Here is a 27,642-nt window from a genome sequence, read left to right as displayed (position 1 = left end):
GCTGTGGCAGTTCTCAGACCTTGCTTTACAGGCTCTGTGCTGGGGTTCTGACCTCTGGCTCTGCTGCCCTCCCTGGTCTTCACTTCTCTTTCGTGTATGCCTGGGTGCTTGCTCTTGCCCCAGCTCCAGGCGACTTCTCTGGACTGGCCTCCACATGGCCCATGTGGCCTACGGTACTGGTGCCTGATTCCTCCACATCCACACCACTGCAAACCATAGGTCTGAGACCCTCCCAGCAATGTCCGCGTTAGAGTCCCATGATCCAGTTCTGGCCAGTGAGTTTGTTAGATGGCTTCTGGCAAAGCTTTTCTTGCTCCAGGAAAGACTGAGGAAGAGATGCTCATAACTTCCTGTGGATACCACAGGCTTGGATGTGAATGCTGGACCTGCTGTGGCCGACCTGCTACCCACCTGGGGAGCAGGCTACTCCAGGAGCAAGGCAGAGCTCCCATCGGTGCAGATGTGGGCCTGCACTAGCCTGAGGGACCCCACTTGCCTGTAGCCACTGCTACCCTGGGCCTTTTCCACAGGAGAAACTATGTGTCCTGGCTGCCTGATCCAGTCTGAGCGGGGATTTGCCACTGTTTGCAGTAGAGAGTGTGCCTTTCCCCACATCTGCATGAGGGTCCTGGTGTCCCCCCAGTATTTCAGCCATGGTCTTCCAGAGTCATTTCATCAGAGTTCACTCCTACTTTCCCAGCTAAGAAAATTTGGGGGTTGGATTACAGTCCTGGTTCCCACCTTTTCATGCACGAAGACTTCTTTCTTTAATTGAAGTAATATTTACATGTTGTATAACTCACCATTTGAATCATTTAAAAGAACAATTCGGTGGCTCTTTTAATACATTGAATGCTATGCTACTGCCACCCCTAACTAATTTCAAAGTATTTTCATCATCCCCAAAAGAAAGCATTAAGCAGTCATGCCCCCTTCCTTCTCCTGCAAGGAGTCTGCTTCTCTCTCTTTGGATTTGCTTATTCTGGAAATTTTATATAAATGGAATCATATAATATGTGACCTTTTGTGTCTGGCTTCTCACTTAGCATAATGCTTTCCAGGTGCATCCAATGCTGTAACATGTGTCAGTACTTTATTATTTTTCATGGCTGAATAATATTCCACTGTATGGATATACCACATTTTGTTTACCCAGTCATCATTTGGCGGACATTTGGGCTGTTTCCACTTTTTTACTATTGTGATTAATGATGTGACAAACACTCATGAATAAGCTTTTGTTCAAATACCTGTTTCAGTTCACCTGGGTACATGCCTACGCGTGGAATGTTGGGTCACATGGTGATGCCATGCCTAACTTTTTTAGGAACCACCAAACTGTTGTCCATAGCTGTGAGGGCTTCCTTTTATGCTTCTTCAAAAACAATTTTTAATGTGTTAAAAAATATATATAACATAAAATTTGCCATCCGAACCATTGTTAAGTGTACAGTTTAGTGGAGTGTCAAGTACATTTACACTGCTGTGAAACAGATTTCCAGAACCTTTTCATCTTGCAGAACTGAAACTCCAGGCCTATCAAACAACAGCTTCCTCTTGCCCCTCCCACTGCCCCTGGCAACTATCACTGTACTTCCTGTCTCTATGAATTTGACTACTTTAGATACTGCATGTAAGTGCAACCACGTGGTTGTGTCCCTTTGTGACTGGCTTATTTCAATTGGCATCCATGTCGTAGCATGGGACAGGAGTTCCTTCCTTTTCGAGGTTGCACGGTATTCTGTTGTATGGATGTACCATATTTTGCTTATCCAAGCATCTTCAATAGACATGTGAGGTGTTTCCACCTCTCAGATACAGTGAACAGTGCTGCTGTGAACAGGGGTATGCAAGTATCTCTTTGAGACCTCTCTTTCAGTTTGGAGATATACCTAGAAGGGGACAAAGGCTTCTTTTTAACACAAAAAACTCTGTGGATCTCTACTGACTAAATGTCCTGCCCCATTCATGTGCCTCTGGGACATGAATTATCCTTACATCCAGCATCTCCACGCTGTGTACGTGTCCTGTCAGTCTATCACTCGGGCCATCCTGGTTATCAGACTGACTGCTGTGGTGCCACAGTGCTGGTGTGCAAGTGACCCTTATTTTTTTAAGATTTTATTTTTATTTATTTTTAGAGAGAGAGGAAGGGAGGGAGAAAGAGGTGAGAAACAACGATGTGAGAGAGAAACATCAATTGGCTGCCTCTCGTACAAGCCCCTATGGTGGACTGAACCCGCAACCCAGGCTTGTGCCCTGACCAGGAATGGAACTGGTGACCTTTCACTTTGTGAGATGACACCCAACCCCCTAACCCACACAGGTCAGGGCAAGTAACCCTTATTTTCTCAATGATGGCCCCAAGGTCACTCAGATAACTTCTATTACAATTATTCTATTTTATTATTAGTTATTATTGCTAATCTTTTACTGTACCTAATTTATAAATTAAGTCTGTACGTAGAGGGAAGAAATGTAGTATCTATAGGGCTCAGCACTATCCGCAGTCTGAGGCATCCACGGGGGTCTTGACACGTGTCCCCTGCGGATGAGGCAGGATTAGCACCGTATTTTCTGAGTGCTCCTCACTCTGAGACAGCTGACGTCAATGGAGTTTATTTAAATAGAGAGTTTAAAAATTTCAGGCATAGTAATTGTAATGTAATAAGCTCAATAAAGGGCTCTTGTTTCGATGTAGTTATTCTTATACGTAGCATTATTCTACGAAGTTATCATTACGTACCTCGTTCATTCTATAAAATCCAACCACTGGAGAGTTGATTTAAATTCAGTTCACATGTTTATGTAATAAGAAAACACTGCTGATAAATAGTGCAACGCTTTGAGTAACACCATAAAAACAAAAGAGTCATCCGTTCCAAGAGGCTGCCTCCGGAGCAGACGCATGGCAGCGTCTGGAGGGGGAAACCAATAGCTCCGTTCCCTGCCTCCTCTCCCTGCCTCCTCCCCTTCCGTGTGATAAGAGCTCTCCCCCAGAGAAGGGAGCGTGAGGTCTCGTAAGGAGGCTGGAGGCCAGGGAAGGGGGAGGGAGCAGGACCGGGGTGTTCAGCTCATCAATCACACCTGGTTTCCACATCCATTCTGGAGCCAGATGTTGTGCCGACTGGAGAAAAGCTGGGCCTTCAGCACCTTCCCTCTCGCCCCCTTCTCATCCCCGACTGAAGGAGTCCAGCCTGGCTCCTGTGACATATGGATGCCCATATGCTCCCTCCCTTGGCGGAGCGGCGAGCCTTTGCTTCGCAACCTGCCAGACTTGTGCCTTCCCCTGGTGCCCGTCTTCATAAAGGAGACCGCAGAGACCGAGTCCCTGACAACGTTCACGCCCACAACGTCTGGGCCACAAAGTGGGTGGGTCACACACATCATGCTCTGTGCTCATTGGGCAGTTCTGGCCCAAACCTCTTAACATGCACAAGGCTGTGTTCTTATTGATTCTCCTGATAGACACATGGCCACGGGTTTCAGAGGACATGGAACACTGCACACAACAGCAAAACTGGCACGGGAGCCAGCACCGAGTAGTTCTTTGAGTTGAGAGGACAAACAAGATACACATGCAAATCTACACTTTTTACCTTTATTTTTTACCTAACAAAATGAAACAGAATGAATTAAGTCTCCTCACTATTAACTAAGTGGACTGGTTCATCCGTCTGCAGACGGACCAGAACAATCCGTCACTGCCCTCCCGGTCCTCAGGGGGGAAACCGACTGGAGGAAGGAGCGGGGTCGCCACCTGCAGGTCCCTGTGCCCCTGCAGTGTGTTCCGGTGTCCGGCAACATACACAGGACGCTGCCTGACAAATGCAGTAGTGAATTAAATTCTCTAGTTTCGTCCTTGCACCTAGAAGATCTACCCCAAGCACCTAGGACTGTGCTCAAACGTATTATGAATGAATTTAAAGTACCTTTTACAAAATGGACAAGTGACTTAAAAAATACTCCTGCACAACAAACTGCAGAGGCTGAAGTGAACACGAGTACAAGCCCAAGTGAACAACAATGAAAGAGAAAAGTTGTATTTCTCCCGGTTTAAGTACTTCATGAGCCACATGACACATCTAATCACATTTGACAAGAAGCTACCTCTCCTACAAACCCTGAAATCACACAGAAGCTCATTAGAAATTTAGATTTAAACCTAAATCCTTAATGAGAACCCTTACCTCAAGGGACCTTGAGGTATTAGTTACTGAGAGTACAAAGTCTTAATGATTAGCAAGGCATTGATTAGCAAGGCATTGACATATTGCTTATTTCAACTTTATTTTATACATTGATATCTACTTTGTATCCATTTTATAATTTATGTAATGGCAGGACAGTATGCATGTATAATTTACAAATGAATATGCCTACGTGGGGGGCGCAGGCACAAAACAGTTTCTAAATTGATGGGCTGCGTGGCCACAGTCTGGGCCACATCCCTGGGCCCAGGGCAGCCACCTGGCTGGGAAGGCAGACTGCTGCGGAGCTCCACCTGGGCCGCCGTCTGCTGGCTCGGAGGTAAGAGTTGCTCCCCACATGAGCCTCGCTGCAAATAAATTGTTATACTGACATTGCTGCTGGCACGGTCAACCGACGCCTGGGGGCACGAGGAGCTGCCTACTTGTCCCAGATTCCTATGGAAACGCCCAAACCCCCAGTCCCTCAGCATGTGGCTCTATTTGGAAATAGGAGTTAGTTGCGGCAGATGTAACTAACCAAGATGGGGTTGGTATCAGAAGGGAGACTGTACCCAGACATGCCGGCAGGAGAACACTGTGTGAAGACCACAGTCAGGGAGCTACTGGAAGCTACAGGACGGGCCTAGAACATGTCTCTCCCTCGTGCTTCAGAGGGCGCATGGCTCTGCAGACACCTTGATCTTGAACTTCAGGCCTCCAGAACTGGAAGGGAATGCATTTCTGTAGTTTAAACCCCCAGTTTGCGGTCTGTTGTTATGGCAGCCCTAGGAAACGGATACACTGATTCTAGAGGGAAGGCAGCCAGTCTGGTAGCAAGTCCTGCCCAGGAAAACAGGGCATGGCGGGTGAGGGCAGGTTCGCCTGAGCCTTTGCACGGCAGGAGACCAGAGTGCTGCCGTTAGGAAGGACTGCAGGCTCTGTAAGTGCAGACAGACGCTTGCCCCCCACCCCTGCCTGCCCCGGGAGCCTCTCCCAATGCCATCTGACACGCTCCCAGCCAACTCTGGCTGCCACAGCGGACGTGAGGGCCTGAGCCAGCTAGCTGCTTTCTGCTGCCCAAGGTGCCCCGGGCAAAACAAGGACTTTCACCACTCTCTTGCTGGTATACAGCTGTAACACTTCATCAGTACCCCAGGTTGCCTGCAGACTTGGAACACTGATCTATGTCTCAGCTTGGCAAACCTGACGGTAAGAGCTGCCGCACGGCGGCTGGAGTCCTCCAGTCCTCTTACCAAGGCAGTCGAGGCTGCTGCCAGGAAAGCGCGCCTCAGTGGCATCTGCTCTGAGGATCTTGCTGTGTCATCAGGACAGCCTCTCCCTGGAATAGGCATCTCAGTTCACAGGCAAGTGGCAACCAGTTACCCGCCTCCCAAGGACATTCCTTGTCACTCAGTGTCCTACCCACTGAGGCCGTGCAGGGGTATGTGGCTCACGGCTCTCCAGCAATTGGTCAGCTGTTGCTGCCTTGCCACGGGCCTGCCTATAGACAGAGGGCACCCCAAATAGCACAGGGCTTGGTAGCTGGTGGCACTCAGCACCCGCAGTGCGCTGGCCTCTGTGTGCATCATGGGGAAAAGGATGCCTCTCCTTTAAAAGGCAGCTGAGAAGCAGCAGCCTGGTTTCCCTATGAGGTCGAACATGATGCTCTGCCTTATTTCAGCTTTCACACTGAAATAGGCATCCTTTTCGTGGTTTCCATAGTAACGACACTCTCTGTTGTGTAATTAATAAATACATTGGGAGAGATTCTATGAGACTCTGCAACTACCCCATCTTTTCTCAAACTTTCACCCACTTATCACAGCACCCATTGGTGGACCTTGTCTACCACCATTATTGTGCCGTTTGCCTTTGGGTGACGGTCTGGCTCCCTCCTTCCTTTTACATTTATTAACTGAAAATTCTTCTACAAAGAGCTGTCCCTTCTTATTTATCTTAGGGTTGCCTGATGGATGTTTATTTTTACTCTGTGGGTTAGAACCCAACACTGCCATTATTAATTTTGCTGCATTAGATTGTTCCTGCAGGCTGGTGCCGGGGTGCTTCTGATGAGCCCTGTCCTGTTTGGGGTGCTTCCTCCTTCCTGCTCCGGCACCACGAGCCGTCCCAGGCTCCTGTAGTGTTCTTCCTGCTCTGACCCTGGACTGACCACTTCTCTGGGAAACCCTGGTTCCCCTGATTGGGGGATGGGTTTAGAAACCCAGATCTGGGTTCTCAGGATGCTCATGGCTACATGGGGATCAGTTTTTTTTTAGGTCTTCTCAGCGAACACAGCTAGGAAACAGACATGTACACTGATCCTCCCCATCTGGATCTACTGCTGCACGTAGGTATGTATCTGTAGGCATCGACTATCCACCCACCCATCCATCCAAAACCATGAGTTCTGACTACTATTTCCAATTCCAACTCAACACCACAAAGTTCATTGTAGTCTTTTTCTTTCCTATTTGTAGGAACCTTACTCTGACAGTGAGCAAGTTGGCTCTCAGTACCCACAGTCAATTTACTTATTTGTTCAGTCTTAGTATACACATAAAGCAAGTCCAGAATTGCTAAGCTCATACATATATAACTCTTGTAAGAAACACATTTCCTAACTGGAGTATACAATTTATATATATTTTTTGTTTGTTTGTGGGTTTTTATTTTTAGCCTTATTGTATCCAGCCAAAATACTCTTTTCCAAAGTTACTTAGGTTAGGTCTTTTCTTCCACTCCTTTCAATTGGTTATAGTAACCATTTGTATTAAGGTCTCTTCTTCCACTCCTTTCAATTGGTTATAGTAACCATTTGTATTACAGTTAGATTCATCTGTTGCTGTTTGTATTCCATCACAGGTCTCTTCCACATGCTGGGTGGTTTGAATTGTATGCTTATTTTTCCGTTATGTGAGAGAGGGCCATGGTCCTAATCAGAGCTATAAAGAGCTGAGCTCAGAGAGAAGGGCTGCCCCCTCCTCAACCTTATTACCTGTCTGGATATCCCCTTACTTCCGCCACTTTCCTGCCCACCCCCAGTCCACCCCTGGCCCCTTGCACTTCTAGTGTGTGCTTCCTGCCACCTATCCATCCTGCTTGTTATCTTGTACCCAGCCAGACTTGTGGTAGGACCTCAGTGCACGTTCGACATGAAACTGCCTTCTTCAGTGGCTCCTACTGACTCCTGACGCCCGCTCTATGTCTGCAACTTCTCCTTTCCATAATGCAACTTGCTCAACGAAGGGCTTTGAGGAGAATCACGGCTTTCCTTAACTGGGTTGGTTCTGCGATAGAAACTAGCAGCCATTCAGGACAGCATTAGCTAATAACAGCACATGCTGTCACTCTTCTTGGACATGAAGAGCCACAGGTAACCATGTCAGCTAGATATAAATTCTTGGGCAATCTTTTCAAATTTCTGCTGTGCCCTCCCCTCGCCCTTTTAAAAAAAATGTGGCACCTCAAAAACAATTTAACAACAGGAAATTATTTGTAAATTGCTGAAAAGTGATAAGATTAAAGGGATTAAGAGTACTGCAAATATTTGCAATAAAAATAATGGTGAGGAAGAGCTGTGGTTTTGGTGCGTTTGGTCACATAATAACCTCTTCAATGTTCCAGGTTTTCCTTTCCCTGTAATCCCTGTTTCATGATCAGATTAACAAGGAAGGAAGCCACTGGAGAAGAGATGGTAAACACAAAGCCAGTTTAAAAAACTTCAGAAAAAGCAAGTACGATGTTTTCTGAAGAAGGAAACTGGCACCGGAGACTGTGCGCTTATTTTCATATGCAGGGGACACTCTGACCCCAAACATGAAAACGTATAAAGCTTTAGGACTAGGGCAATGGGGATGTTGAAGTCACAAACCAGGACATTTCCACGAGAATAACTAAATGTTTGACAAATTCTGCAAAAAAAACAAAAACAAACAAAAAAACCAAATAGGCATTTCCACATGTGAAGTATTTCTAGTCACCTGAACCTTGTTTCAAACTGATGATTAGACCGTCTCCTGAGGGTGAGGTTGCATGGGTAGGATTATAAGCTCCAGTAGTGTGGAAAAGGTTTGGGCAACGCCAGAATCAATTGCCTGGTTTTATAAGGGGATCCAGATTGACCGTGTATGCTGGTTGTAGAAATATTCTGGCAAATCCAGGGAATTGTGTGGCATATTATGGGCACGGGCGTCCAAGTCAGGGTTGACTCCTGGCCGAGCCGCTGACTAGCTGTGTATCATTGGGCAGGATAGCCTCTCTAAGCCTCAGTTTCTTCACCTCTCTCTCAGGGTCATGGTCGTATCAACGCACAGGCGGGCTGCACTTTAAACTTGATGTAAAGCACTCAGTAGTGCCCAGTGCACAACAGGTGCACACCCAGTCAGCACAGCCTAGCGGCCGAGAGCGAGGCCTCCGAATGCAGCTGCCAGTGCCAATGCCACTCTGCCATGCCTTCACTGTGTGACCTTGGGCAAGCCACCTGACCTCCCTGAGCTGAAGTGGGAGCAGTGATCTGGGATAGCGATAATAATCAATAACCAACTCTGGAATAGGGATGACAGTAGAGTCGTTATGGAGACCCAGTGAATTAATATGCGCAGAGCATTTGGAATAGGGCCAGACTCGCTGCACTCGAATGCACAGGGATGATGACTAACTACAGTCACTCAGTCGGCCCACGAGCAGGTGGGGAGAGCCCAGCGGCGGAGGTAAACCGTCTCGCACAGCAGCAGGCCCGGAGCAGGGCGGCAAGGGGCTGTGCTGGCAGCAGAGGTCAGCGGCTCGACCCCCCAGACCTGACCCCACCTGTCCATGGAGTATCAAGTGGCTTCACCCTCAGCGGTCAAGATTGAAGCCGAAGTCAGGAGGACAAGAGCTAACATACCTGCGGGGAACATTATAGCCTTTTGGTTGCGGGGGACAAAAGACCCTTGCTCGTGTCTTTTGTGTGTCTTATGTAGGCCCTACTCTGTGGTCAGCCTGCTCCATAATACTTGGTTCTATAAAGCGTGGACCTTAATGACCAGTGAGATGCTGACCTCTAGAGTCGTGGGCGCCTGCTCCTTTCTCTTGCGGTTGTTCATTCTCTGGCAAATTTATTTAAATGGCGCATCTGTCATAAAAGCTGCATTTCCCCTCATGAAAAAAATCAATAGAAAGAAAATGAATGGGCTGTTTCTGTCCTTATTTCTAAACATGCTAGTCAGTGATCATCTCTCACTGTACTGACACTGTGTCACACAGGAGAAAGCTCTTTGCACCTTACCACGGAAACTCACACAGAAAAGCAGAATTTCTCAATTCTGAGGTAAGGCGGAGTCCAAGGTCTTCAGACACAGGACTGTGGCCCTCTAGGAGTTACTGGTGACATTATGTTCTAAGCACAGCTTTGAGAAAGTAGACAATGAGAAAGAATGTTCTTTAAACCACTTCTTTTAAAACCAGAACTTAGCCTGAACCTTCACGTTGCCGACCTCATGATTTAAAATGGGCCAGAATCACTCAGAAACTTCACCCCGAATTCGGCCTGCCCCTCAGGTGGCTGCAGGATAACTCACAGTTCCAAAGACCCACAGAAAACACCCAGAGGCACGGCACACACATGAACGGACACGTGGTGCCTACTCGGGGGCACCAGGGACCTGTACATGGTTTTCAGAGGCCACAAGCTTATGCGAGCAATGCAGTTGGAAACCTGGCCTGCTCTGGACCCGGTGAGGGTTTAAATTCCTGCCCCATTACCTTGCAAGGTGCACCTCTCTGGACTTGAGATTCCTACATGTAAATCAGGAGGATACCACCTCCCATTCAGGACTACCGGAGTGAAAGGAAATAATGCGCCTGATCTACAGAAACACAGGCTAGCTGTCCTCCACACCCTTTCCACACTGTCCTTCTTCCTCTCACGGAGACACCCCCTGGGACAAGTCGTGAGGCAGAAAGCCTAGTGTCCGCTTTCTGCTGGGTGGACAAGCTCAGACAGGCCATGCGTCACTGGTGTGCGTCTGTGTGTCACAAGCCGGGAGGAAACGGATCAGCACCGAGGTCCCTGAGCCAAACCTGACATTAGAACCTCTGAGGAAAACAGGTAATAAACAGAAATGGGGGACGCAGGGAGATGAGGTGTCTGGGACCCAGACGGCTGCGGACAGAGATGTCATTTACGGACACCAGCATGTGGCTGCACCGATTCTCAATTTGGGTGAAGAGCTGGGAAAGCCCAAATGTGGCAAACAATGCAGACAACTGTAACTGAACAATAATCAAGTAAATATAAAAATCTCATCAATTCTCTACCCTGGCTGTGCAGAACGTCAGACACACCCCAAAGATTCAACTCGTCTGGCCTTTTCAAAGGTCTCCGGGATGCTGCCCACAGACTGACAGCATGTGCGCAGACACAGGCAGGAGAGAGGGCATGTTCTCGGTGCCCCCTTCTCGCCGGTCTGAGGACAGGACCCCCACCTCACTGGTTAGGAAGGAAAAAGTACACGGCAGGGGCCCGGCCAGCCCAGAAGCTACCAGGAGCAGAGCACACAGCAGAGAACACACATTAATGTTTAACTCAGTGACACGTGCTCGAGGTTCAGCGGCGCGCTCCCACCTGGGGCTCTCCCACTCCTGGTCGTCCTTGTCTCTCTCTTCCTTGGTGTCTCCTGAATGCGGGTGTTTCTGCACGATTCGCATCCCACCGGCTTTCACTAGAAAAAAAACAACAACGATGGGGGAACTGTGATCAGCAAGGAAATGCAACTACCAGAGGACCCGGGGAACTAGCTCAAAGGTTCTGGGTTGCCCTGTGGCCAAAGTTCGTCCAGATGACCTGACACCGAGAAGGACTGATAGGCTGGTGTTTGCAGAAGAGTCAGTGTGACAGGGCACTCAGCGCTCTTTTCCCCCTGATGCACTTAGGAATTCCCCAGGGCTCCTGTGTGTGTTTGGTCTCACGGTGTTTCATAAGCGCCGGAGTGTAACCGGAGTGCCAACCGTGAGGGTGAAGTGGCTGCTTGCTTTAGGTTCTGTACGTCTTCTCGATGCAGCGAGGTCCCATGGAATCCCGGCCTGTGATATGTTCTCAGACATTAATGATTTTTTAAATCTGAATAGTGCTGCATTCTTTTCTATTTTTCAATTAGAGTTGACATACAGTATTTCATTATTTTCAGGTGTACAACATAGTGACTCAGGATTTCTAAGCCTGACACAAAGTGATCACCACGATAAATCTAGTAACTGTCTGTCACTGTAGTTATTACACTGTTATTGCCTCTACTCCCTGTGCTGCACTGTGCATCCCTGTGACTTGTTTCATGACTGGAAGTTTGTACTTCTTAATCCCCTCTCCCTTTTCCTCCCATCCCCCACTCTCTCCTCTTTGGCAACCATCATTTTGTTTTTTGTTCTCTGTGAGTTTGTTTGTTTTCATTTCATTTGTTTTTATTTTCTAGATTCCTCACATAAGTGAAATCATATGGCATTTGTCTCCAGCAGTACCTTTCTAACGGGGTGACACAGTCACAGGTGACACAGAACAGTTGCTGTGCCGGTCACAGAGGCTCCTCAGGTGGCAGCTAAGATTCCTAAACTGTGCTGTGAAATCTGGCAGATGTCAATTTAGTTTTAAAACCGTTGGGCCATATAATTCACAGACAATACAATTCGCCCACTAAGAGTGTACAATTCAGCGGTTTCTGCATGTACTTGGAGTTGTGCAACCACCACCACAGTCAACTCGGGGACATTTTCATCACCCCACGTGGAATTCCCAAATCATGAAAGGTCACTCCCTAATCCCTGCTTCCTGCAACCAGTCATCTGGATTTGCCGGTTCTGGGCTTTTGACATAAATGGAATCATAGAGTATGTGGCCGTGGTGACTGGCTCCTTTCATGGCGCATAATGCTTTCGAGTTTATCCTTGTTATAAGTATTGCTGTCAGTACCTCACTCCTTTTCACGGCCGAATAATATCCCCTTGTGCGGAGAGGCCACATTTAATTCGTCCATTCATCTGTTGACAGACCTTCGGGTTATTTCTACATTTTGGTTGTTAAAAATAATGCAGCCACAGACAACTCGTGTACAAGTCTCTGTGTGGATACGTGAACATAAACCCTCCTTTCTTGGGCACACACCTAGCAGTAGAACAGCTGGGTCGCACAGTTACTATTCACCATTTTGAGGAACTCCAAGGTCACAGCACCACTTTCTGTTCCAACCAGTCTGGGGGTTCCAGCTCTTCACATGCTCACCAACACTTGCTATCATCTACCTTTTAAATCATAGCCAACCTAGAGGGTCTGAAATGGTATCTTACTGTATCTTAGTGGTATCTTCATGGTTAATATATTAAGATTGTTTTGCAAGAAAAAAAAGTAGATTCTGGGATCTATTAAGTGTGGGAAATGCCAGGGTGAACAAAATGAAAGGGGCTTCTTCAAGCCAGGTTTTCCCACCCTTTGGTGTGTGTCAGGGAGCCTTATGAAGTGCACAGAGTATGCTACCTTCCCTATGTATACCGCCAACTTTTATCCCCCCTCCCATCCCAGTAATTCAGGTTGTCATCCTTGAGGACTAGAGTATTCCACAGGATGGAGTTGGAAAGTGCTGGCCCTATACCCAAAAGCCAGCCTCATGCGGTCACTAGCACGTGCTTTGGGATCGGCAAGCTCCTCCACATCCTCAGCTATATGGTCACAGACTCAGCCCCTCAAAGCCTCACTGTTTCATCTGGAAAAAGGGGACAGACGCAGCACTCTAAGACCTAGAAGTTTAAGTGAGAAGAGAAGCTGTTGAAATCCTAAGCCCCTAGTGTGGCGGGTGATGGTGTTTAGAGGTAGGGCCTCTGGGAAGTGATCAGGTCATGAGGGTAGAGCCCTCAAAAATGGATCAGAGCCCTTATAAGGAGACTTCAGAGAGCTTCCCTGCCCCTCCCACCATGTAAAGACCCAGAAAAGACAGTGGTCTAAGAAGTAGGAAATGGACCCTCACCAGACACCTAATGCGCCGGCACCCTGGTCTAGGACTCCCAGCCCGAACAACTGTGTTTATAAGCCACCAGCCTGCTGCAGTCTGCTGCCACAGCCCAGATGGGCTGAGACCGAGGTGTCGGTGGTCTTGCACAGGTGAGTGCTTGCAGAAAGCAGAGCCATGTCACAGACACTCACGGGCCCCCACGCTCACCACGCCTCGCCCTCCCGCCTCAGGACAGCCACTCCCAGTGTTCTGTCACAGCTCGGTGCCCTCACACAACACAGACCACACGTCAGGCCCCGGCCCCTGGCACTTGCTTGGACCCTGCTGAATTACAGAAGTCCAGAACAAGTCTCTTTATGATCCTGAAGGACAAGAAAAAGAATGTGAAGTACCCGCCGGGCTCCCACACTTCCAGGTTCTTAGTTTTCAGTTTCCCTGGGAGAGTTTGCCCGCCTGTGGCTTCAGGGAGCCCAGGATGCCTGCTTCAGGGCCAGCAGTACCTAGTGGTGTCCACTGGGAAAAGGCAAAGCAGGGTTTTGTTCATTTCTCATGTTGTTACTTGTTCTATACATTTATTCATTGTAGACATGCTTGTCTTACAGGTGTCTGTCCAATTGTTTTATGATCTGAGGTCCTTGGGAGTCTCACGTGCTGTCTGTCTTTGTCTGCTGCCTCCTGTTGGAGTAACTCTGGGTTGGGGGTTTGCTCTCAGTGGGGCTTTGTCTGTGGAGACCCTCTGGGGCGTGGCACGCAGGCGCCATCCTTTGGGAGAGACGCTATAGCTGCTCTCTGAGACCAGGAGTGCAGGCGCCTGGGAGCCCTTTCTCGTCCGATTCCTCAGGAATTGCTAGACAGTGTGAACTTGAACCCACAGCCCAAGGCAGGCCTGCGTTCAAAAATCCTCAAGGAACACAGGCTGAGCCAGAACAGCTTTCCCACCACCCCACTGGCCACAGTTCTTTCCCCCACCCTTTCTCCATGGGCTTGGCCTCTGAGCACCCCGCTTTCTGCAGTGGTCTTGGGTTAAGCGAGGCTGTTTGGGTGGGCCCTAGCTTACGGCAGTATGACTGGTGTCTTTGTAAGAAAAGGAAGGGCTATCAGGTCACTCTCTGCCTTGTGTGGGCTCAGAGATCATACTGTTATAAATTTCAGTTTCTTCTCTGGTTGTGGCTTCCTCATCTTTGGGATTTCCCACACTTTGGGCTCAGATTTAAAAAAGAAAACAAACAAAAAAAAACATTTGCAGGTGGCTTATCAAAATTTCCCAGGTATGCAGCATGCCAAGCCTTAAGAAAGAGAGACTGAAAAAAAAATTCCATAGCAGGTTTAAGATAATTTATCGCTCTATTGAAATGGTTTTATTTATTTATTTGCCAAATAAGGAGGCAGGAAGAATTGCCCCACTAAATGTTTTTTTAAATTCATTTTTCTCCCCCAGGCATCCCACCCCCATCACATGTCCATTAGAAGTTGATTAAGAGTGCTATTATGGGCTGAACTGTGGTCTCTCCAAATCCATATGCTGAAGTTCTAACCCCAATAACCCCAGGATGTGAATGTATTTGGAGACAGGGCTTCAGAGAGAGGTGATCAGCTTAGAAAGAGGCTGCTACGTGGGGCCCTGATCCAAGGGACTGGTGGTGTCCTTTGGAGAAGGAGAAAAGACACAGGGACGCAGGTGCACGGAGGAAAGGCTGCACGGGGACACAGTGAGAAGGCAGCACTCTGCAAGTCCAGGAGAGAGCTCAGGAGAAACCAGACCTGCCGGCACCTTGATCTTGGACTTCCAGCCTCCAGCACTGCTGAGAAAATAAATCCCTGTTGCTTAAGTTACCCAGTCTGTGGTATTTTGTTATAGTAGCCTGAAAAAACTAATAGAGCTGCCCCTTTAAAAACAATCTCCGAATGATTTCGACTTGGCAGACATAAATCTTTAAAACTGTAACTCACAGGTGTTTCCTATCAACTAAAAATAAAAAGCACCGTGCAGGTAACTACAAAGAAAACCATGTCGAGGTGACATGTGAAATTATCGTCATCTGACGCTCACACAGAGGCCTGTCCTCTCCTCTGCTCAAGTAAGCGCACAGGGCGAAGCTCAGTCCACTCTGCCTCAGCACCTCCTTTAACTCAGTGGATAGAAACCATTCACTCCATTCCCCCCTCACAGTATGTACAGTGATTAATACAGCAATAAAAAGTGGCAATAATAATAATAACTCAAGGCTGAGACAGATTTATTTTAAATGCCAATTCTGCCAAAAAATAGGACAGCACATATTTATTAGGTTTTTATCACTGTCACTAGAACTCTTCATTTGTGGTAGTGCAAAGGCAGAACTACTTTGCAGAAATCGTTGCAGAATATTTGAAAATCTGAGTATTTTATGAGACACATTAGGAAAAACACTTGGATTTTTGTTGTGGTTGTTATTCAAACGAGAGCTTCAAATTTAAAGAATTAGAGGCTTCCTCCTAGCAGAAGTGCCACACGGAGGTTAAAGGCCAGATGCCTAGGTTCAAATCCCAGCTCTGCCTGTGTGCTCATGTATTTGTCTGGGTGAGCTGCTAACTGCCCGTGCCACAGGGCCCTCTGCTGTGAGCAAGGGTGACGATGCTCTCCCCTGCCCCTCGGGGGTTCACGGAGGACTAAACGAGATGGCGCATGTGCAACGCCTCCAGTGGGACCTGGCACGTAGCAAAGGTTCAATTGGCATCTACTCTCATGAAACGGGTTTTAATTAATGATCCGCACCTAGTACTCAGAGAAACCTTTAGTCTTCGAGTCCTTGGTGCGTTGATGGCTCCTCACTGCCGTTTTCTCGTATGCGAAATGTGGGTGACACTGCGGACTCCTGTGGTTGTGGAGGAGTAAGTGACACCCTGTAGAGTGCTCCCCACATGGCTCCCCACTGACGTGGGTGGCTAACCCTCACCAGGGCGGTCATCAGCACGCCGCCCCGGGGAGGCTCCTGCACTGTGTTCTACACCTGCTGTCCCCTCTGCAGAGGCCGGGCATGGAGATGGCAGGGCCCAGCGCCAGGAGGCGCCTGCGCCTCTGCCCAGGGACTTACAGAAGGTGCTGCCCAAGAAAGAAATAAACTTTGACTTGTTCAGCCACTTGTCATTTTGGATTGTTTGTTACAAGAGCAAGTACAATGTAACCGTAACTAATGTACAGTACTTTATAAAAAAATGAATATTCCCTACATACTCAGAAAGAGATCTGAAGCTGGGAAGGGGGAAGGGTTCACAAAACCGAGTAAGAGTGCACCGGGCATTGTCTGAAAAAGGACACGTGCAGCAGGCAGGGGCTGGAGAGCAGAGGTGAAATCTCAAACAGCCTTAGAAATGCTGCTGTCCACTCTGCCGGGAGCTTCTGGAAAAAACACAGTGACTGAAAGGCTCTCTTTTCTTGGCATGGCCGGGGCACAGGCGGACCTCTTTCCTGTATCTTCCGGCACTGATCGCTGGGGGCTGCGCAGCCCAGAGAATGTGAAAACCTTCCTGCAGAAGATGACTTGGGGAGACTTATCACCCACAACCTTTCAAACGCACCCTTGAATCTGACTGATTAATGTAACAAAAATTTGAATTATTTTGAAAGTACTAAAAAACGTAAAGTACTCTATTTCTCTTTTTTACTTTCAATAAATAGTTTTATATTTCCATTTGACTCAGTTCTAGAAGGGATGGTTCGTGATTACGGTTCATAACCATATGTAAAACTATTAATGCTTAACACTATCACATACTAGATTTATGAGAATTTGACTGACACAGGGCTTTGGCTTCCCTGGGAAGTGGAGGAGACGAGGGCCGGCAAAATGTATTTAACAAAGAGATGTTAGCCATATCACTGCCACCAACTCACGACTGGCAGAAATGAGTCATCATGTGGCTTACAGTGGCATCCTCCTTTCACTAAGGCATCCTAGCGCCATCAGACGGGACAGGACCTCACTAATTCTACCTTTGCTAGTCTGTCCTTACAGTAACTCTCATACAACAAGCAGTCTCACGCCGTTTCTCCGCAGACACTTTGTCGTCGAGGGCAGCGGAGAGGTCTGAAACCATTAAGACTTGGTCACGTTTACAGAGGACCGGACAGGCTGAGAGCACGGGGCCAGGATGTGGTGCGGCATGCCGTCCCCACGCATCAGTACCGTGCTCCGTGTTTGCACTGCTCTTTTCCTCCGCACTCTGCAGAAGCCTCTGTGAACAGCCTCATTAATCTCACACCCAGGGGGGAGACACAAGGCGAGGGGTGGAGCCCCTTGTCCAGAAGGGCTGCTGAGGTTCCAGGAGGCAAAGGACCTACAGGCTGCTCCGCCTGAACTTACTGGCTCCAAAAGGAGACACTCTGAATGGTTTGGTCAGTTTTTAACACAGACTTGTTTTCTTTATGCCAATTGCAAGGTGACTGCTAACTGAGTGAGCGAAAGGGCTTAGGACACTGCCAGTGAAGGGAAGCAGAATATGCCAACCCTTCAATATGCCTTTCTGGCATAAAGGTTATTTTGCGCTGATTAAGAACAGCAGAGAAGGAACAGCTCAGAAAACTGAAGAGTTACCCTTTTGTAAAGAACATTTATTTTACATTTATAATGGAAATCTCCATTTGTAAGCGTCTCCTTCTCTGTACTAGAAAGGGAAGGAGGACTAAATCACGAGAACCTTAAGTCTGTACAACAACCTTACCCTGGTTTACCTGGCTTTTCCTGGAAACCTCTCCTAACTGCCTCACCACTCCTCAGTGATTTTCTCTTGTCTTCGGTTGAAGTATTTAAGGTGGTGGCTTTGGGCCACTTCAGGGAGTTACTGCTTTCCTGGTCTCTCTTGTATGGAGGAAGTATCTCTGCTATTAAACTTCTTTGTCCTTCTCTTATTATTCTGTCTTTACTTTGGAGTTTGGGGAGGGTTGTTTCAGCAAAGAACCTATAAGGGTAGAGGGAAAATTATTTTTCCTCTCCTATACCAGGGACACTGTATCTAACACTCAGCAAATGTTAGTTACTATTTGCACCATTATAATGCTGCCTAAACTGTACACTGGAGTCAGCCCAGTAGAGAACATGGCAGGCCCCACCAGCTATGGGGAAGTGAGAGCTGCTAAGAGGCTCTAAGGAAATAACTCAGGAGCTATGTATTGAGTACTCTGTGCCAGCCCCTGGGGACGAAGATAGTGGTAAGACCCGACCTGGGAAGCTAGAAGAGAGAGAGACAGGTGGAGGAGGTAAGTGTGATGTTGTGGGAATGCACAGGAGGATACCTGGTTCAGACAGCAGTAACGAGAAAACACAAAAGAACTGAAGATAGTCATGAAAGAGAATTTTATTGTTTCCGATTGAGGATTTAAGCACAAGTCTGTGCCATCCAATTTAAGCACTTAATGAAGGTGTACCCAAAGATTTTAAAGCTGTAATTTTGATTTATGAACTGTGTTCTTGGCTATCCTTGATGATTATCCTTTATTACAGTGGGTCGCCTTTTACTATTTTTTAAACATCAACTCGGCAGAACTGCCTACTCTCTGGCCATGGCAGAGTAAATAAGAATACCCTAATACCCTTTGCTTTTTGCCAAAAACAGCTTTCCCATAGGGGCCTCTGTTCCACACGGGAAAGTGGATCTGAGGCAAAAGACTGCGGCTGACCAAAGGCCTGTCCTAACCTGTACCTCTGGGCCAGCATGCCAGGTTCCACCTCCAACTCCGGCCAAACATGACCAGCCTTGGAAAATGGAGGACGACAGTGACAGCTCCTTAAGCAGACTGGGACTCCATGGGCTATAGGACCTGCCTTGAAGTCACTTCAGAGTGTGTCTGTGGGACTCACTGCCCTTGGACTCAGATCCTGATGAGTGGAAGGGATGCAGCTCCAGTGAGGGTCACAGTGACAAAGGCAGCCCTGCTCTGCGACTCCCCCAGATCATCTGGCCCAAACCTCCTATTTCGCAGATCAGGAAAACTAAGCCCTAGAGAAGTGCCAGGTCTCAAAACTTAGAACCCAAGTTCACTGCTACAACCAGCACGGATAAGTTTATTCCTTTCTCCTTTGGCCTCAATAAGCTATTTAGTTTGTAATTTACACAGCCCAGCTGTTTACAATTCAAAGAAAACCAACATCAGTCATGGACTTTCTCCCAGGGAAGTAAAATGCCCAGTTTGGGTCTGTGATCTTAACAATCTCCATAAGGATGTGTTTCCATATGCAATTTAGTTACTATGGCTTTGATTTGGTATCGCCCCTACATATACGCTTTACTGCCTGCCACTCATTTCCCTGGGACAGGGGAGTGTAAAGAAAGGTGTTCCTTCCCGCAGTCAGGCAGCTGGACAGGACCCCTTGAGGTAGGAATTAAAGGTCAGGTTATCTTTACAGAAAATCTCTTTGAGGTATTTTTTTTAAAACTAATGTAACACACAGGCCTCCAAAGTCTGTTTTCTATCACAGCGGAACTATTTTCTAAAATCCCACGCCTCCTAAGTCCTCAGGCATCAGCCATTTTTCTTCCCTAGTCCATGTTAGTTTTCTTGTTCAGAGATTCTTTCACCAGTGAAAAATATTACTTTGGACACTGTTCATCCTGTTGGAGCAGAGAATGAATGCCCTATTGTGGGGAGACGGGAGGGCAGACGGAGATTACAGGAATCTTTCCCGAAACAAGAAGGTGGCACAGCTGTGCCACACAAAGCAGCCAGGTTCCACGATGGCTTCTGTCATTAGAAGACTGAGTTTACAACACTAACGTGTGCAATTAAGACCCTAAGAGAACCCCCCACGTTGAGGTGACCTGGCTTCTGGGACCCAGGTATCTTTTGTTCTCACCCAGTGTCCTTTCCACAGGTATCATTGTCTTTCCAAACGTGAGCAGAGAGGAAGCCGGCCAGCTGGAATAGAGCAAAGGCGCCAGCAGGAACTGTTCTCAGAAAGGGGAGGAGGTGGAATGGACATAGGGCTACTCAGAGTCAGATTTTCTAAGAAAGAATCTCTTTCCTGGATTTAAACTTCCTGGGCTCAGAAATTAGAATTTGGGAGGAAAAAAACACAACCCACAACACACACACACACACACACACACACACACACAAACTCCACTTTTGAGAAAAAGTTGGATGTGAAAGAAACTGGGGGGAAAAGTCATATAGAGTGATTAATGATAAAAATTATTTCCACTCTTTTGGTTCTTCTGCCAGTATGCTGTCAACCTACATGTAATCACCACCCTGTCGTTAAAAACAGACTTTTAATTGTGTTGGCTACTCATTTTTCCAAAACATCTGTACATTCTAAGAAAGTGTTCACCGCCCCCATTTCTTTTTTTGGAAGTTTTGCAACTAGGCTGATTCAAGTCATCCTGATTTGCATGCAACTGCCACAGGCTTCCGATGTTTCACATACTTTAAAGAAATGGGTTTCGCCAAAAGCGGGCGTCAGTTTAACTGAAAACCCCACGCGTGGACAGGTCTCGGGCTGGTTGGCAAGTTCCAGCGCCTTGTGCCCGGGCAATGAGCCCGGGCCTCCCCGCCCGGCGCCCCGCGCCCGCCGGTTCGAGCCCGCCCTGGGGACCCGCTAGAGGAGAGAAAGTGGAAACGAGTCAGTACCGGCGGGCGGGTGTCCAGCTTTCGTCTCTAGCTTCCCCTCGGGAGGCGAAGACATGATGCAACCACGTTTCGCAGGGGACGGGACGGCAGCGGCGGTAGCGGCGGACTCGCGGGCCTCGAGGGATGTGCGCGCGAGTGTGAGCGCCAGACAGCCAGGCAGCCAGGGAAGAGCGCGCGCCGGCTGGCGGGACCGCGCGCGGGTGGGCGGGCCGCGGCCGTCGGGAGGGGGCGCAGCCGCTGCGCGCCTACGTGGCGCGGCCCTGCCCGCGCGCGGCTGCGCATTGACGTCACTGCGCTCGGCCGGCTCCTCTAGTCTCTGCACGCCCAGTGTACTGAGCCTGCGCATTCAAGGGCGCCACGTTGGAAGCCTTGGCGAGGGCGGGGCGTTTGCGGTTGGAAGAGGTGGGTGTCAGGGCTGGCGGCGCAGGGGCAGGAAGTGGAAAAACACCCAGCAGGAGGCTGGCTGCTTCGTGGCCGCGTTTAGCCAGTCCTGCCAGTTAGATGGTGACAGCGGTGGGGAAGCTGAGCCGCTGTAGAGGACTGCGCAGGAGGCTGATGTTTGGGGTCAGGGGACCGCCTGCCAGTTGTCCTCGTCCAGCTCACACTTGGAGTGACTAATTAAATGCGGAAATAAGACCCCACCCCAGGTGGGACCGACCAGGAGCCTGAGGATAGAGGGGATTTGTTAAAATTGAGGACAGCGCTGTGAATCCTGGAAACTTGGACAGAGTCCCTGGAGGGTTGCCTCTCTGCCCACTCTCTCTGCCATCTTTCTGTCGGGATGGATAGTGATTCTGTCCAAAGCTGACCCTTTGCTCTTGTGCCCTGGATCACATACCTCTCGCCTTCTCAAGCACTTTGCAATTACAGTTGACCTCTCCTGAGCCAGCTATCTCGTCTTGCTGAATTAGCATTCAAACATGCCTAATGCCTTTGGAAAAGGACACCCCACTGCCTCACTTGGCTGTGCCTTTGACAATACAGCTGCCCAAAGAGGTTGAACATCTCACCTCCTCTCACTCCTCAGCCTAGTCCAAGCCATCTGGTTATCGTCCAGGTAGACACACAGAGGCTAGCCCCAGCCATGGAAAGTTCTTTTGTTAAGGTTGTGCATGACCTCCATGCTGTTCAGTCCAGTGGTCACCCTTCTATTCTCACCCTACTGGACCTCAGCAGCACTTGACCTACCTGACAGTCCCCCTCCTCCTTAGTTTCAGGGATGCCACATAACTGCCTTAACACCCAGTGTTGAAGCTACCTTGGCTGCTGACTGTCAGGCTGGTTGACTCCTGTTCTAGGTTTCTGAACCTTTGAGTAACCCAAGACTAAACATTAGCCCTCTTCTCTATCTAGATTTTGCTCCAGTGGTTACATGCAGGCCCGTGGGCATGACTATCATGTTAATGCTTATGGATGCCAAATCTGCAAACCCGTTTCTCTGTCCCTGCCCCTCCCCTAAACTTCAGACTCACATCACACCCGGCCTCTTTGACCTCTGTACCTGGACATCTAACACAGCGTTGCCAACTCTGCATCACAGTGCATATAGAAATGCACACATCATACATTGATCTTGGACTTTCCCCCCTCACATTTAAATGTCATTAATGCTAGGATAGCTGGTGGCTAGGTGGTAGCAATGATATAGTCATCATTGTCATCATTGTCTTACACTCATCAAAACTCATAGACAAATATCAGGAACTTAGAAGAAAATCCTGAAGTCCATAGTAGTATACTCTTTTAAGAGGTACTGCATGATCAGCAGACTTGGAGGAGCAGAACAAGAAAATTTACAGACACCAACTTCGGTTCTGAATGTAAAGAAGCTTTAAGACTACCTAACCAATTAATTTTGCGAATATTTTTTAATCTATGTGCAATAGTGCTGCATGGTCAAAAAGACAGGCCTTAAAAGAACTTTTTCTAAAGAGTATAAAATAAAAATTCTATGTTAGAAAACATTGGGCTATTGTTAATTTGGCTGCAGTTTTCCCCCAGTGGTACCTGAAGTTTCACGTTACAAGTGATGGCATCTTCTATTTAATGACATGGCATTGCAAGGGGACCCTGGGAAAAAAGGAGTTTTATGAGGAAGAAGCCAAACTATTATTGAAGGGAACCTAGTGGTCCCAGACACTGCTGGGCTTCCCTGAGGCCTGAGAGGACTGTGTCTTTGCCTGAGACCTGTTCTGGGAGTGCAGTGATGGGGACACTTATGCAACAGCCATGTCTGGTTTTACAAGGTCAAAGCAAAACTCCTGATTCACCCACCAGCCCACAAATACTTTCCCATCTAGAATAGACTTCAAACTTCTTATTACAGTGTGCAGCACCTATCTAATTAATGTTCCTACTGAAGAAAATACTGTAGTTTATTTAAGGAATGCAGCTTGAAAAAAAATTCCACCATATTCCCCAGCTTCCCTTGCAGCTAGGGATGGCTAAGTGACACAGTTCTGGTTATTGAAATGCAAGTGGAAGTTTGTTAGGGAATATCTGGGGAAATTTTGCATTCTGGATATGAGGATTGTCTTTCTCCTGTTTATTATTCATAATTTATACAACCTTTAATTCAGAGAGAAGGCAGAGCAGTCATATTGCAACCATGAGGCAACCAAAGGCACGAAAGCCTTATGCTAAAGGTGGCTGAGCAGAAAGACCAGAGGCAGGTGGGACTTTGAGGTTCTATGGAGGCTCTGCAGAGCAGTGGTCCTCTCCTTGAGGCAGTTCTGTTGTGTGGAAAACAAACCCCTATTAGATTAAGTCCCTGTGGATGGTGTCTTTACATATGGCCAAATGTAATTGCTAACGCCAGTGGCCTACCAGGTCCTGTGTGGTGGGGGCTTACCTGCCCCTAGGAGCTCCTCTCTCATGGCTCATCTGGCCACAGTGGCCTTTCTGATACCCCCTTGAGGGTGACAAACTGATTCTTTCTTTGGGCCTTAGCATCATCCATTCCCTCCACCTGGAACTGTCTCCCAAGATTCTTGCATGGTTAACTCTTCATTCTGAAATCAGTTTTTGAAAGGGCCTACCCTGACCACCAAACCTGAAGAAGTGAGCTCAGGCACTAGGCTGGTCACAGTACTTAATCTTCATTTGAAATTCCTTATCTGCCATCTTGGTGTTACTTTCTTCTCTGACTGGCACTGGTTGAATGCTAGCCCTACTGGGGAGAGACCTTGTCCATCTTGCCCACTGCATTCCTGGCAACCAAAACTAGAGTGGGCACAGCAGTATTCAGTAATCCTGGAGCACAGATACCTTTATATTCTCACAACTGTTACCTAATGGAAGAGCAGCAAGTAAGGACAGAGAATGAAAAATATAGTACATAATATGTAAATAGCATTAATACACATGGCCACTAATTCCAGCATTTGCTCTTACCCTTGAGCATGTTTGGGTGTGGGTGTGGGCGTGGGTGTGTCCAGCCCCCGTCAGTCTTAGATGCTGAGCGTAAATCTCAGGTGCCACCCATTGGAAGCTTTTCTATGCAGACGTGCACACTCGATAGACATTATCGGAATTAGTGAGTGAATAATCTTATTTGAGGCTCACTATAACTCTGAAAGTAAGGCGGGCTCACTTATTTTACCAAGAAAAACAAAAGCAAACAAAAGGGAGAAGAAAGGCTTGTTGGGTTACGGGGGACACAACTCCCCTGAGAGCACCCTGGGATCAGAAGATGGATTTCCAAGCCCCAATCCCATTTTTCCCACTGTTGGCCGTCTTCTAAGCAGAGTTTTGGGAGCCATTTCTCCTCTATGTATGCTGTTTTCTAATCCCAAATGGTGCTGAAAAACATGGTGCTGAATCTAAGATTATTTAATGTGAATGCTGCAAGCACTGGGGGGAAGTATTCAAAGAAGAAACAGAAAATGCAGATTGTCTTTTCCATGTGGGAATTTCATAACTTTGGCCACATCGTTGAAACTTTCTAAGCCTGTTTCCTTATCTATCCTCCTTCAGGGTGGTGTGAGAATTCAGGACTAAGTACTGAATACAAGCTCATATAGTTCTGCAAAATCCTATTCACTCCCCACGAGATCCTGAAGCACGAGAGCTTCTCTGCCCTCACTGATGGAGAAACCGAGCCTGTGAAAGGGCAAGCACAGGCTGTGGTAGCCAGTGTGGGGAGACCAGAGAGAACTAGCTCTCTCCACTGTCGTGGTTGCACATTGGGAAGTGCTTTGTAAACCATAATGTGCTATAGAATGTACTGTTATTACTGCAAAGGGAGTTTCCATCAACATTCATGAAACACACACATTGGTCCATGGTTTATTAAAATAACCCCACCTATCAACTGGCGTGATGAACATTGCTTTCTTATTCCGGGCTGGCACATACATTCCGTTTTCTTGTGCTGTTGTCTGATGGATGAGAATTTTTACAATCCTGTTAACTACACAGAATTCTCTCCCAGTGTTGATATTGCTCAGAGAGGAAGGGCAGCAGTTATTATTGACTTTGCTTTGAAACACCCAGGATATTTGTTATTTCGTCATGGATGTTTTAAATAACATCACAGTAAACATAATTTATTTAATAGCCACACATACACATACAATCCTTGAACAGGATATGCACATTCTAAAGTCAAATAAAAATGATAGAATATCACACGTCTCGCACACATATGCAAAGAATCCCTCTGGTTTTACGGGCCTTCAACTTGTCAGTCAGTTACAGGATAATTGAGAAGCACTTTGAGGCATTTTTAAAAGGCAATTCGACACCTCATCAAGGACACAGAGGTCAATCTTAATCAAAAGGGGTGGTTATCTTTAGCTAAGGGCGTTTGCAGAAAAACATAACCAGCCTGAACTGTGGCAAAATATCCCTGTTGTCTGTGTTTGGAAGTTTGAAGCTGCCAAAAAGATGAGAGTATTACAATTGTGACTACTGATCTTTGACAGAATTGTAAATACTAGGTAAGTTATTTATGAAAAATGTGTTTTTTAAAGGGAATTGTTGTTTTAAAGATTTTATTTATTTATTTTTAGAGAAGGAAGGGAGGGAGAAAGAGAGAGAGAGAGAGAGAGAGAAACATCAATGTGCGGTTGCTGGGGGCCATGGCCTGCAACCCAGGCATGTGCCCTGACTGGGAATTGAACCTGCGGTGCTTTGGTTCGCAGCCCGCACTCAATCCATTGAGCTACACCAGCCAGGCTGAAAAATTGTGTTTTAGCAGAGAAATTGAGGTGGGGTAGGGATCATTTTATTGCTGGCTCTTCGCGGAGTCGTTCTTGGACCTCGTGCAGGCTGCCTCCACACTCTGACTGGAGCTGCGCAGTGGAGGCAGTCATGCCGACTGTACGCGGGGATTCAAGTCGTTATTCAATATTATGTCTTAGCATTTATCTCCTCGTATAAAATTCTTACAGGAGTATATGAATTGCTATAAGTATAAAACATAAACATGACAAAAACATCAGGAATAAAGTGGCTTTCAGCAACATAAAATCATCTCAAGGGAGCTGAAATCTAAAATTGAGAAACAACCTATTTTTGTTAGCGTTTTTTAAAAGAGAATTTATTCAGGAGTCAGTGGTACTAGGACATTATTGTTACCTCTCCCTTAAAAATGTTTCAGGAGGCACTTGAGGAATGCTGAAAATTAGCCGGTTTCAAGGGGCGGGGTGTATGGACTTGAGCCTGGAAGGTTGAGCAGGACGCCTTTCTGGCTGCCAGGAGGCAGGAGGAAGGTGCTCTTTACAAAGAATAGCAGGGGAGGAGCGCGCAGGTGGGGCACAGCAGTTCCTGTGCCCAAAGCAGTGACTTGTGGAGTCTGACTTGAGGATAGGGTGAGTGTGGAAGGTCATGGAGGAACAGGAGGTCCTGACTGAAGTAAGATCTGTCCAAAGAGAGACAGCTGGATCCTCATCTGGTTTCTGCATTCATTTTCTTGCAGTTTTGAGGTATGTAGTCTCTGGAAAACTTTCATGTACACCTGAAAAAGAATGAGAGTGGGAAAAAAGCAAATAATATTTTAGTATCATTGAAAGAAAATATTGATCTCACAGACCCCGTCAATGGGTCTAGGGAACCTCCATGGGTCCTTGGAGCACACTTAGACAATTGCTGCTCTAGATCATTCCTTAGACACTTACTAACTTGGGGGTAAGAATTAAAAAGTCCACGTGGGACTGCTGTGCCAGCTGGCGTGGCCCCAGCAGTGGCCCAGGCCACGGGAGGACTCTCCGGGGCTGCCTTCTGCTAGGCTGACTCCCCGGCGGGCTTCCCCACTCCCCACAGCTGTTTCAGATCCACAAAGCCCTCCTGCTATGCTGCTTGCCTTCTAAAAAGTAGCCTGAGCAATCTTAGAGTTTTGATATCATGGCACCATTTTTCCAAAGGGCTGTTTTCATAGGCTTAAAAAAACCCCTGAAATACAATGGACATATAACATTGTGTAAGTTTGAGGTGTATACTGTGTTGATTTCATACATTTATATATTGCAATAGGACTGCCACCTTAGTCTTTGCTAACATCTCTATCACATCACAAAAGTATCGTCTTTTTGTCTTGTGTGTGTGTGTGCGTGTGTGTGTGTTGAGAACACTCACACTGGAAGCCTAGCACCTCTGAAGTTCACAGCACAGTGCTGTTGACTGCAGCCACTGTGCTGCGCAGTGGGTCTCCAGGGCTTGCTAACTACTACTGCCCGTGGTGCCGTTAAATAGCATCTCCCCAGTCGTCCCATTCCCCGGCCCCAGGCAACCACCATTCTGCTGTTTCAAGAGTTCTCAGCTTCCTTTTAAAAAAAGACTCCACATGTGAACAGTATCATACAGTGTTTGTCTTTCTCTAACTCACCTTACTTAATACAATGCCCTCACAGTCCATCTCACTCAAAATTTC

General features: G+C 47.4%; 1 protein-coding gene across 2 annotated transcripts in view; it reads right to left on the bottom strand.

Moving 5' to 3' along the window:
* Nucleotides 1-20,998, bottom strand: part of LOC114510171 (death associated protein) — a 55,378-nt gene extending 34,380 nt beyond the window's left edge. Inside the window, exons 1-3 of one of the 2 annotated variants that reach the window (XM_036020266.1) lie at nucleotides 20,772-20,998; nucleotides 10,795-10,891; nucleotides 8,502-8,508 (exon numbers count right to left, since the gene is read on the bottom strand). In XM_036020266.1, coding sequence (XP_035876159.1) covers nucleotides 8,502-8,508; nucleotides 10,795-10,891; nucleotides 20,772-20,826 — 159 coding nt within the window. In that variant the 5' untranslated portion in view covers nucleotides 20,827-20,998. The remainder of the gene's footprint in view (nucleotides 1-8,501; nucleotides 8,509-10,794; nucleotides 10,892-20,771) is intronic. The other variant, XM_028528875.2, reaches the window with a different exon arrangement.
* Between the last annotated feature and the right edge of the window lie 6,644 nt (nucleotides 20,999-27,642).

The sequence above is a fragment of the Phyllostomus discolor genome, chromosome 3 (assembly GCF_004126475.2).
Source record: "Phyllostomus discolor isolate MPI-MPIP mPhyDis1 chromosome 3, mPhyDis1.pri.v3, whole genome shotgun sequence".
Classification (NCBI taxonomy): Eukaryota; Metazoa; Chordata; class Mammalia; order Chiroptera; family Phyllostomidae; genus Phyllostomus; species Phyllostomus discolor.
This window is presented reverse-complemented; position numbering and strand designations above follow the sequence as displayed.